Source organism: Cyprinodon tularosa, unplaced genomic scaffold (assembly GCF_016077235.1).
Source record: "Cyprinodon tularosa strain WSP-4 unplaced genomic scaffold, ASM1607723v1 ctg471, whole genome shotgun sequence".
Lineage (NCBI taxonomy): Eukaryota > Metazoa > Chordata > Actinopteri > Cyprinodontiformes > Cyprinodontidae > Cyprinodon > Cyprinodon tularosa.
The window spans coordinates 270,280-282,500 of NW_024039198.1; the positions used below are offsets into that span (position 1 = coordinate 270,280).

At 40.0% G+C, this 12,221-nt stretch overlaps 1 protein-coding gene across 1 annotated transcript; it reads left to right on the forward strand.

The window, feature by feature from the left end:
* The first annotated feature begins 4,953 nt into the window (after nucleotides 1-4,953).
* On the forward strand, nucleotides 4,954-8,216 carry LOC119794223. The gene is made up of 5 exons (XM_038301680.1): nucleotides 4,954-5,639; nucleotides 7,226-7,448; nucleotides 7,554-7,659; nucleotides 7,749-7,942; nucleotides 8,152-8,216. Exons 1-5 carry the CDS (start codon nucleotides 5,214-5,216, stop codon nucleotides 8,214-8,216), a joined length of 1,014 nt encoding a protein of 337 aa, XP_038157608.1. The 5' UTR covers nucleotides 4,954-5,213.
* The last annotated feature ends 4,005 nt before the right edge of the window (nucleotides 8,217-12,221 follow it).

Consider the following 12,221-nt stretch of genomic DNA (forward strand, 5'->3'; position numbering starts at 1 on the left):
AATGGCCTGTACTTCCATAGCTTTATTTTTTGTTTCTGTTTTCAAGATATTAAATCACCCATTCATAAACACATTCAGAAAACTCTGCCATATGTCAAATTGTGTTTTGTGTATTTTTATTTTTGTTCTTTATAAATGGCATATATGAATCTATATCAGTCAGCACTGAAGAAGACCAAAGGAAAAGAAAAATAACTGCCGCTGAAGTTATGATTAGTAGTTCCTAACCTTAAATAAAAGCTTCAGAGGCCAGATGACATACATGGAAATCATAGGTTTAGAGGTTTTCAACAGAGAGCAGAGACTCAATCCACTCTTTTTTTTAATATATATTCATATATTGAATGTGGTACTCCACTGTGGGGTGTTATTTAGCCTGTAATTTCCCTCCTTAATATACATCTAACCAAGAGGCTGAAAGAGAGATGAAAGTACTGTGGACGGCTTCAGGTAAAAAATGAATAGTGGTTAGTGGTGCATATATGGTTGAAGGAGATTATGATTGTGCTAGATTATCCAAGCAGATGTAAATAAACCAATGCATTACATGACATTTCAAAACTGAGATGTGGAATTTCGAGGTTGGAAAATGAGCAGTTTAAAACATCTGACAAATACTTTCATCTAAGATGTTCTCATTTTGCAACACATGTATCATAATTACTTTTTTATTTCGAGCCTCTGTTTGTTTTGGTTAAACTTTCAAGTCTTGTCATCATATATAATTGAAAAACACATTTCAGCAATGCAGAAAGTTTTCAGTCCTTGCGTCAGTGTGAAGATCATGCCCCTGTAACACCACATTAAAGGTGAACATTTTTTTATATCACCATGAAAATTATTCAGATCATTAGTCAGATCTGTTTCATGTAAGTGAGGATACCTGTTTTCCTTTCAGCGCTGAATCATGGTGACACCTGCATGACAGCATTTAGTGGTATCCGTTAAAAATGCTCAACTCAAATTCTCTTGAAGATCATGAATTTAGTGTGCAAATCCTTTTGCTTTAATTTTCCACCATAATAAATTTACTGACAAAGATTTAAATTGAGGTGTTGGATTTTAACCCTTAAAGGTAATTTTTTTCTTAGGAACCCTACTGAGAAAAAAAAACTGACAGATTATCTGTTTGGAAGACTTTCATCTAAGACACATTGACATTCTGACAGTGTAGAATGAGAAAATGATGGAGAGATTAGACAAAGACATCAAGAAGTGGCACGAGCTCCACCACAGACATTGATAACCAAGCACAACATATTCACACCCACACAAACACCTGTGCGCTCACAACTTTAGTTCAAAATGGCATTGTATCTAACACTAGAAAACATGCTGGATATAGTTAGACTATTATATTGATTATTGATGTATTTTCATTTTCAACATATTACTTATTACATACGTATCTGATGATTTATAAAAAGATTTACCAACATCCCTTCACAACCTTAAGTCCTTTATTGATATTCAGTAACTGCAATTTAAAGCAGGATGACTCATGATTCTTTTTTTTTTCTGACTCATGTTTCTTAACTATTCATTTATTTTTGTGCTCACTCAGATATTTAACAAGATGAGAGACAAAAATAGAAGAGTAGCTAGAACAAAATCTTTTTTTCATGACTTAGAGTTACGTTGGTCCCCTGTGTCAAAACAATAATTTTATTCAAAGTTTAAAAATCACCTGGAGGGGTGTGTTTATCGAAAACCAAAAAACATAGAGGCACTAAAGCTGGACATACTGCTAAGCCTGTTGTAAGGAAAATGATTTAAGCTTGTTTTCCAATCGCAGGGCCTTGGCACCTCACAGCTATTGATTTAATAATTAAATATTCTGTGAACTGCTGTACTTTAGAGTTGTTAGGATAAGTATCACTGATGATGTGTGAGTTTATTACACCTTGGTATGGCTGCCTGTTGCATATCAGAGCTGATGTTTTCCAAAATATTTTATCTGGTTAAGACGGTTCCTCTGTCCTGATATACAGTTATATAAATGTTTGAGAATGGCATGAGAGCGGTGTCCTTCAACTAAGAACAAATTGTAATATTTTGTTAAGGCTGGAGCCATGATGTCTAATCATCTGCTAATGTGTATGATGGAAAATGTGATGATGAGGCAGAATGTAGATGTATAAAATGACTTTTCAACTGTTAATCGGGGCCACTTCCTGAGAGGTGAGCCGCTGCCATTCTGTAAACTCAACTTCTCTGATATGAGTAAGATTACAATTTACATCACAATCTGTTGTCATGTCTTCAGGTTATTTAATACATATAAGTTATAAGTTGTTATTTAAAGAGTTTGTCCCGAGTGATCTCTTTTCAAAAAAAAGAACCAGAGAGATAGAGATTTGAGGTGCATACACAGAGCGTAGCTTTAACAGAGTTTAATGGGAGGCAAATGACCTAAGAAGTGATCTGCATTACTACAGAAGTTGATAAGAATACCTTTCCATGCGAAGAAAACATTTATTTCTATAAAAACTGGTGAATGCACACTATAGGAGAGAGATTAGGCCGATGATTAGGTTTTTTTAATCATATTTTCTGCAGAATGGTCCTTGGGGCAGAAGATGCCTAAATAAAATCCAAAATAAAGAAAAGCTCTTGTTGTGTGTTTATGTAAGGACTGTTCTGACTTATCCTTAAAAAAAACCTCTCTGATATGTATTTATTTATTCTTAAAGTAAAAAAAAAAAAAGATTGGTGCATTAGACTGTTGAAGCTGTTTTATTGCAGTTGAAAGGGTAAAGACAACGGATTACTAGAACTGTTGTCGGAATATAATTAATACTCATATGGAACCCTGACCATCAAAGTGCAGAAGTCATTAAACACTGACATGATCGAATTTCAATGAAAGTGACACTCAATTAAATAAAGCCATTACAGATAATGAAAAACAACTTGGCTGTCATGTTCATCAAAGAACAAAATTTGTGGTTACTCTGAACGAGTTAAATTCACTTTGAGCAAACTTCAAACTAAGAGAAAACCACTTTAGTTCAGATAATTATTTTAATATCACCCAGTTCAAATGTAACCATTCAGTGGAAAAAAGGAAAAACATCTATGATTATTTCAGTGCATGTCTACTGTAGCCATATGCTGAACCAGTAAGAGAGTGTCCTACAAAGTCAATGACTTAATATGATCAGCTAATATTCCTACAAAACGTTTAACCAATCTGACTGTATGATTTGGTTGAATTGTTTCTGTAAAGGGCCTTGAGATGACATGTATTGTGAATTTGCGCTATGTAGATAAACCGAATTGATTTAATAGATGTTGTAATTATGCCAATGGAACAGCAAAGCTTAAATATTGTAATTTGTGGAACTCTTGTTTTGTAGTTCTTAATTAAAATGTATTTTCATCCTTCTTCAAATCTTACTTGACCCTGAGAATATTCAAAACATTTTCAGGATCTTTGAAACATTTCAATGATTTATTTTCTTTAATATAATCTTGACCTTTATTTAAAATAGTAAGCACATCAGGTTTGACATTAGGTTTGTTGTTGAGCACTGTCTGCAGACCAGAGCACTATATTTTATTACATACTGAAGAATCCATTTGAGGTTCTATTGAGATTAGAGACTGACACGGGAGTGGATTTTCACTCCTGTCCTGTCCCACTCCCACAGAAAAAAATGGTGTCCCGTCCCGATCCCGGGCCAGAGTAGAAATCTAAATCCTGTCCCGTCCCACTCCTGGTGAAATTACTCCCACTCCCATCCCGCTCCCGTTCAGAATGACTCCCGCTCCCGCTCCACTCCCATTCTTGTTGTTTTTGAGCGCGGGTGAAAAACTCAGAGCGGAAGTTACTATTGGTTTGCTCCCGCTCCCGTCTGCTCCCGTTAATGTTTAATCCTGTACCGTCCCAATCCCGTGATCGTTAATAATACTGACTCCCATCCCACGGGAATCCCACGGGAATCCCGTGACCCGTGGGATTCCCGAAAAAATGTCAGTCTCTAATTGAGATAAATTTACTAAGATTTATTGCATTTATATTGTCAACATTTCAGCTTGCAGTGGGGTTCTGCTGATGACCTTATTACAGTGCCTGGTGAAAGTATTCAGCACCCTTGAACTTTTCAACCCTTTTCAACATTTCAGATGCAAAGATATACGATTTTTATTTTATTTTTTTGTAAAGAAACAACAAGTGGGATACAATCATGAAGTGGAATTAATTTTATTGGATATTTTTGTTTTCCTTTATACCATAAAGTGTTTAAAGGGCTGTTGCTGTTTCAGTTACAATAAATGTTGCCTAAACTCATTAAATACATCCTCAAGATTTATCATTAGATTTATCATTAAAAAAGAACTTCTGAACAGAACATCTGTTTACTATAAAAGGGTTTTTCTTGATGTTCAGCTTAATCTGCAGATAGGAACCTGCATAGGTTAGTACCACTGCATCTCGACTCTTTGGTAATGAGTCCTATGCAACCAGGGAAGGTGAGGAGTAAAATTATATTATCCCTAGTGTTACATGCCTGCCAGGCTGTTTGTTTTTCTTTCCCCTCCCCCCTCCCCTTTGCTTCTACACAGGTAGCAGAAGCTGGGATCCATCTTCCCTTGATTGATTCTCTCCACCTTTGGACCAATCAGGATCCAGGGAGGTCCTATATAAGCAAGCCACTTAGAGATCCTACCCCCTTTTTTTTTCCTTGGCTTGCTTGCTGCATGGTTGTGTTCTGTGTGTCTAATGGTCTGTGGTGGGAGTTAGTGGACAAGGTAAGGTTGGGGTACCCTGTACATCTCATCACGTAGGAATATTTCTGTTAAACACACTAGGTAAGTAGGTGGATGCCACCCTTGTAAAGTTTTGGTGAATCTTTTTGTTAGATTAGTTAAGCAGGGTTTTTTTTTTCATTTGTTTTATGTAGCTTAGACCGTAGGTAGGCCCTGTTTTTGTTTTATTATTTCCTTTGATTTGGCACCACCTAATCGTCCCTTTCTCCCCCACCATTTGTATGAGTTGCTTGGGATTATCTGTAACCAATAAATCCCTGATTTTTCTTTTCTAACATTCACTTGGTCTCTGAATTTTTTTGTGGTTGTCAAGTTACTTCCCTCTCTCCCCAGTAAAGGGGGGGGAGCCGTAACAAGTGGGGGCTTGTCCGGGATAGTCACTTTTTCCCTGAGCTTTTGACATCCACAATAATTTGGGAGAACCTTGTGTTTGTTTAGACATGAGCTTTAGCTTTGAGGAGTTTGTACAGGCTCCTAGCCATGCAAAGCTGGAACTGTGTCGTAAGGACGACTTGTTATGTCTGGCTGAGCATTTTGACATTCCGGTGAAAAAACATTTTTCGAAAGCTGAAATTAAAAACATTGTTGTTCGAAAACTGGTTGAGATTAAAGTCCTCACGGACTCAAGCAAAATGGATGTAGATGTGTGTGATGACTCTTCTGTTGATCTAGGACTCCATCCTTCGAAAGATAAAGGAGCTCCTGCATTGGCCACTCCTCCAAAGGAATTGGTAGAACCAAGGACGCCTCCTGCAACTTTACCACGGTTCGATCCTGTGTCACCAGAGTTCAGTGGCTCCAGTGGTAACGCTAGACTCAAGGTTCGGCTAGCTCGCCTGCAGTTGGAGGCTCAGGAGCGCGAGTTGGTGAGAAAAGCTGAGTTTAATTTCAAGCTTGAAATGCGCAAATTGGAGATTGAAGCTGAAAAGGAGATTAAACTGAAACAGCTTGAGGTTGAGGCTATGAGGCTTTCACGTGATAAATCACCACCTCGTTCATCTGTCTACTCTGATTCTCCCCATGTGGTGCTAGATAGGAACAAGTTTGATGTCAGCAAGAATATTGCTTTGGTTCCTGTGTTTAGAGAGTCAGAAGTGGACTCTTACTTTAATGCATTTGAGAGGATTGCTGTAGCACTTGAGTGGCCAAAGGAAATGTGGGCTGTGCTACTGCAGTGCAAGTTCATGGGTAAAGCACAGGAGGTTGTTTCATCTCTGTCAACAGAGGACAGCATGAAATATGATGTACTGAGAGAGTCAATTTTGCGTGCTTATGAGCTTGTACCTGAAGCTTACAGGCAGAAATTCAGAAACCATAAAAGGTCTAGTGCCCAGACCTATGTGGAATTTGCACGTGAGAAAGGACTCCTTTTTGACAAATGGTGTGCTGCCAGTGAGGTTAAAGGTAACTTTGAGTCCCTTCGCCAACTAATTCTGTTGGAAGACTTCAAGAACACATTGCCTGAGAGACTGGTAGTCTTTTTGAATGAGCAAAAGGTGGCCTCTCTGTCTAAAGCAGCTATTGTAGCTGATGAGTTTATGTTGACACACAAAAATGTATTTGTGTCTGTACCTTGTGCAGATAAAGTTTTGAACATCCGTCAGCAAAAGCCTGACCCCACCCCATCGGAAGCTAAGGCTAAGCAGCCTCCACTTTCTCTTCGTGAGGCAAGAGAGTGCTTTTACTGCCATAAAAAGGGCCATGTCATTGCTGACTGCTTGTCCTTAAAAAGCAAGGCTTTGGCAACACAGACAAAAGGTGCTGGGTTGCTTAAAAATGTGTTGCTCTCTAGCAATCAGACTGCTAAAAATGGAGATGAACTAGATCCCTGTTTCCTACCCTTTGTTACCCAGGGTCTTGTCTCTTTAACAGGGGATCCAAAGGACGGCCGGCAAGTTAAAATACTGAGGGACACAGGCGGGTCCCAGACAATCATTCGAGAGGGTATTTTGTCTCTGCCTGTCACCTCATCTTGTCAGTCAAGAGTGGTTGTCCAAGGTATAGGAATGGCTTTTGTGTCTGCACCCTTGCATAAAATCCACCTTACTTCATCTGTTGAGTGGTTTTTGCAGGGTTGCTGTTCTTCCCGCCTTGCCAATAAGGGGGATTGATCTCATTCTGGGGAATGACTTAGCTGGTGGAAAGGTATTACCTGTGCCTGAGGTGTTGGACACACAGCGTGGACTTTGAACCAATGTCTTCTGGTATTTTCCCTGCTTGTGCAGTCACACAGGCCCAGTCAAAGAAATACAGTCCTGATTTGTCTGACTCTTTTCTTGCCACAGGGCAGTCTCAGCCTGTCACATCAGAGACTGAACTCAACAAACCTGAAAGTGTCTTTCCTCTTCCTGGTCCAGATATGTCCAAATTACCAGCTTCTAGAGAGGAGTTCATTGTGGCACAAAAACAGGACATGACTCTGTTGAAATGTCATTCTTCTGTTCTTACTCAGCAGGAAGCCCAGAGGAAGAAGATGGCATATGTGCTTGATGATGGTCTCCTGTTGCGACGCTGGGCTGGTGAGAACTTGGAAGACTGGAATGCCACGTATCAGGTTGTTGTGCCAACCCCATACCGCAGACAGGTGCTAGCATTAGCTCATGATCATCCACTGTCAGGGCATTTGGGTATAAATAAAACTTATGACAAAGTTCTGAGACATTTCTTTTGGCCAGGTCTCAAATCTTATGTTTCACTTTACTGTCGTACATGCCATGTTTGTCAAGTCGCAGGCAAGCCAAACCAGGTTATACCTCCTGCTCCTTTGTGTCCAATTCCAGTAATGGGTGAACCATTTGGAAGGGTGATTGTGGACTGTGTGGGGCCTTTGCCAAAGTCAAGAAGTGGAAACCAGTACATCTTGACGATGATGTGCGCTTCCACAAGGTTTCCTGAGGCCGTGCCCCGAGGAGAATCACTGCTTCCATGGTCATAAAAGCTCTGGTTAAGTTTTTCTCCATGTTTGGTCTTCCTAGGGTTGTCCAAACGGACCAGGGCACCAACTTCAAGTCCAGAACCTTTGCCCAGGCACTAAAACAGTGGGGGATAGAGCATGTCACCTCAAGCTCTTACCACCCTGAAAGCCAAGGTGCACTAGAAAGATTCCACCAGACATTAAAGACAATGCTGCGAAAATACTGTATGGAAACAGAGAGGGACTGGGATGAAGGTATCCCATTTTTGTTGTTTGCTGTGCGTGAAACTGTGCAGGACACTTTAGGTTGCAGTCCTGCTGGACTTGTGTTTGGTAATGAGGTTAGGGGACCTCTAAATGTCCTTAAAGACCAGCTAGTTTCACCCTCTCCCTCTGTAAAAAGTATTCCAGAGTATGTCTCGAAGATGAGAGAGCACCTTCAAACAGCTTGCTCTCTTGCTCAGAATGCCTTGACTTCAAAGCAGGTCAAACTGAAACGGCACTACGACCAGAAAGCGGTCACTCGTGAGTTTCATCCTGGTGATAAAGTTTTGATCCTGCTACCCATCCCTGGTTCTTTGTTGGAAACAAAGTTTTCAGGACCATACGTGGTAGAAAGGAAAGTTAGTGAAACAAACTACGTTGTCCAAACCCCAGATCGCCGTCGCAAGACCAGGCTTTGTCATGTTAATATGATGAAATTGTATCATTCCAGGGTGACTGATCAACCAGCCCAGAGTCAAGTTGACGCAGTTTCCCCTGTATCCTGCATTTCAAAGTTGACTGGGGAGGATGTAGTAATGCGCAAAGACCCACCACAGGTTGCAAGACTTAGCAATAGTGAAATACTAGCTAACCTGCCCAGTTATCTATCCCATTTATCAGATAGCTAAGTGGAAGACATTAAAAAACTCCTTTTTGACTTCCCATGTCTGTTTGGGGATGTTCCCACCCAAACTAGTGTGGTGTGTCATGACATTGTTCTTACCAATCCTGCACCTATAAAGCAGAGGGCATATCGTGTCAACCCCACCAAGAGGGAGATCATGAAAAAGGAGGTTGAGTATCTTGGTGAGAATGGACTTGCCATTCCAAGTTATAGCCCATGGAGTTCTCCATGTTTGTTGGACATGAAGGCTGATGGAAGTTCAAGGTTCTGTACAGACTTTCGCAAAGTGAATGCTGTAACAGTCCTTGATGCACACCCTTTGCCTCTCATTGAAGACTGTATAGATGAGATTGGACCTGCAACATTTGTCACTAAACTTGACATGCTGAAAGGATATTGGCAGGTGCCCCTAACAAAAGAAGCCTCTGACATATCAGCTTTTGTCACACCGGACAGTTTTCTCCAGTACACAGTGATGCCTTTCGGGCTGTGTAATGCTCCGGCCACATTTCAAAGGCTTGTAAATAAAGTACTGGGTGATGTGCCAAACTGCCGGGTATATCTAGATGACATTGTTGTGTATTCAAATGACTGGTCTAGTCATCTTGCCACTTTGCTTGAGGTCTTCAAACGCCTTTCAGCTGCCTCACTGACACTCAATCTTTCAAAGTGTGAGTTTGGCAAAGGTACCATTCTCTATCTTGGCCAACAGGTTGGTGGAGGAAAGGTATGTCCTGTGGATGCTAAAATCAAAGTCATTTCTGACTTTCCGGTTCCTACCAGTAGAGAGCTCCGCCGATTCCTGGGCATGGCTGGGTTCTACCGTCGCTTTTGCAAAAACTTTTCCACGGTAGCAGCCCCTTTAACAACTTTGACAAGCCCCTCTAAACCTTTTACTTGGTCTGATGAATGTCAGCATGCTTTTGAACAACTTAAAGGATTGCTCATTTGTTCTCCTGTTCTTTCTGCCCCAAACTTCAGTCTGCCATTTAAACTGGACAATGATGCCAGTGCTGTTGGGGTAGGAGCTGTTCTTCTACAGGATGATAAAGATGGAATAGAGCACCCTGTAAGTTACTTCTCAAGGAAGTTTACTCATCATCAAAGTAGATATTCTACTATTGAGAAGGAAGCGCTTGCACTACTTTTGGCATTACAGCACTTTGAAGCCTACCTCGGCTTGAGTGTGAAACCCATAACTGTCTTTACAGACCATAACCCACTTGTCTGTCTTTCCAGGATGTACAACCAGAATCAAAGACTTATGCGGTGGGCTTTAGTCGTTCAGGAATACAACCTTAAGATCTGCCACAAGAAAGGGTCGGAGAATGTGTTGGCAGATGCTTTGTCACATGCCCTTTAAGCTTAAGGTTTTTTATTTTGTGCATTCCAAACATTTATGTTTGGACTTAGAAGGGTGGGGGTGTTACATGCCTGCCAGGCTGTTTGTTTTTCTTTCCCCTCCCCCCTCCCCTTTGCTTCTACACAGATAGCAGAAGCTGGGATCCATCTTCCCTTGATTGATTCTCTCCACCTTTGGACCAATCAGGATCCAGGGAGGTCCTATATAAGCAAGCCACTTAGAGATCCTACCCCCTTTTTTTCCCTTGGCTTGCTTGCTGCATGGTTGTGTTCTGTGTGTCTAATGGTCTGTGGTGGGAGTTAGTGGACAAGGTAAGGTTGGGGTACCCTGTACATCTCATCACGTAGGAATATTTCTGTTAAACACACTAGGTAAGTAGGTGGATGCCACCCTTGTAAAGTTTTGGAAAATCTTTTTGTTAGATTAGTTAAGCAGGGTTTTTTTTTTCATTTGTTTTATGTAGCTTAGACCGTAGGTAGGCCCTGTTTTTGTTTTATTATTTTCTTTGATTTGGCACCACCTAATCGTCCCTTTCTCCCCCACCATTTGTATGAGTTGCTTGGGATTTTCTGTAACCAATAAATCCCTGATTTTTCTTTTCTAACATTCACTTGGTCTCTGAATTTTTTTTGTGGTTGTCAAGTTACTTCCCTCTCTCCCCAGTAAAGGGGGGGGGGAGCCGTAACACCTAGAAACGATTATGATTTTCCTTTAAGAACGCTGAAAAAGTTGTGATGCTCCATTAATCATTTGAAAGGTTTAAGAGGGGCTTTTATCACCTCTTTACCATTAAGAATAATGTTCAAAGACCTCAACCTTCCAAAGAATCTATAATAAGTATTAAATAATTCAGTCCAGTCTTGACTCGCATGTTTACAGGATTTCTGAACAGATATTTTTAAATTATTTTAACTATGGCACAAAATGGTGTTACCCTCTTGGTATGTAGCTGGGTGAAACCTTTTGGTAAAAAAATTTCCCTTTTTTAAATTATTATTGACTACTCAACTCTTAAAAAGATATATATATATATATATATTAATTACTGTATTTTCAAAATTGGTTCTGCAAGGCACCTGTCCAGGGTGTACCCTGCCTCTCGCCTGTAGCAACACCTACTTTCAGCCTTGATCCTCCTAATATAATAGAGAACCTTAATGGATTAATTTCAAACCACGAAATCAACTCTGTCTGCTCTCTGCTGTGAGGTTGGACGACACTTTCGTTTTAGTACAAATACCATTGCCAGGAGTGGTCCCAGGAGTACCCTTATATTACCTCAGCTTTTATTTAAGCAAAAAATAAAAGTTAATGCCTGTTCATTTAAAAGGCAGGTTGTATGCAGACTGAATTTTAAAATGCTTAAAAAGAAAAGGGGAAACCTCTTCTGATGCCTTTCCAAGTTTGCCTTTCTTCTCCAGTTCAGATATAAAATATATTTAAAAGCTCTTCCAGGACAATTCTGATCGCATGCTAACTCACTAATTCACTTTCACTCAGACCTTTTTACATATCCCAACTCTGTCAGAGTAAGTGGTTATGCCACAGCTGAAATATGTACTTTTCAATGATTGAAAAAAATATGGAGCATCGTTTACTGACACAGTAAAAAGAACACTATATACTTGTCAGTCTTTGAAAGGGCTGTAGATCAGAACTAGTGACTCAGCAGTTATTTTACCATGGTTTATGGTACCTCATCCTTAAAACATATTTTCCATTACTGGAAAGCGATTTAGAAATGTAACTGTCATATCCATAAGATTAAACATGGAATAAACTCCACAAGATGGTGCTGCCTTAGAAATAACTACCTCACCTTGACACAGGCACTTAAGAAAAAGTGAAGCTACAAAAGCTTGACTGAGTGCTAAGAGCCTAACAGCTGGTGTGATTTGCTAACACTTAGTGATAAGATAAAACTTGTCATAAAAACCAAACCCGATAATGGAAACTTTAAGTGCGCACAGTTTTTTTATGTACTTGTTTTACGGTATTTACGGAGCGCTGTCTAGTATGAAAGACACCCACTATTCTCAGGTGCAAGCAAGACATAGTGATTTATCATTAACTTTATGTTCATGAACCTACAGGCCTAAAAAAGTAGCTTAAAGGGGAACACCGTCTTTTCTTTACATTGGCCCCTTGAGTTTACATTATTACATCATGTTCTACTCACCCATATTAGTTTTGTGTCATTTGGAGCTGTTCTGAAGATAAATTGAGTTTTGTAATCCAAGTCACGTCTTCCTATGGGAAATGAGTTGAAGGCACAAACTAAA

Coding starts and splice junctions, on each gene's coding strand:
- LOC119794223 (XM_038301680.1), top strand. CDS start 5,214: ATGAGCTTTAGCTTTGAGGAGTTTGTACAGGCTCCTAGCCATGCAAAG. Junction 5,640..7,225: donor AGGCTCAGGAGCGCGAGTTG/GTGAGAAAAGCT, acceptor GTTCTTACTCAG/CAGGAAGCCCAGAGGAAGAA. Junction 7,943..8,151: donor AGAGAGGGACTGGGATGAAG/GTATCCCATTTT, acceptor TCTCTTGCTCAG/AATGCCTTGACTTCAAAGCA.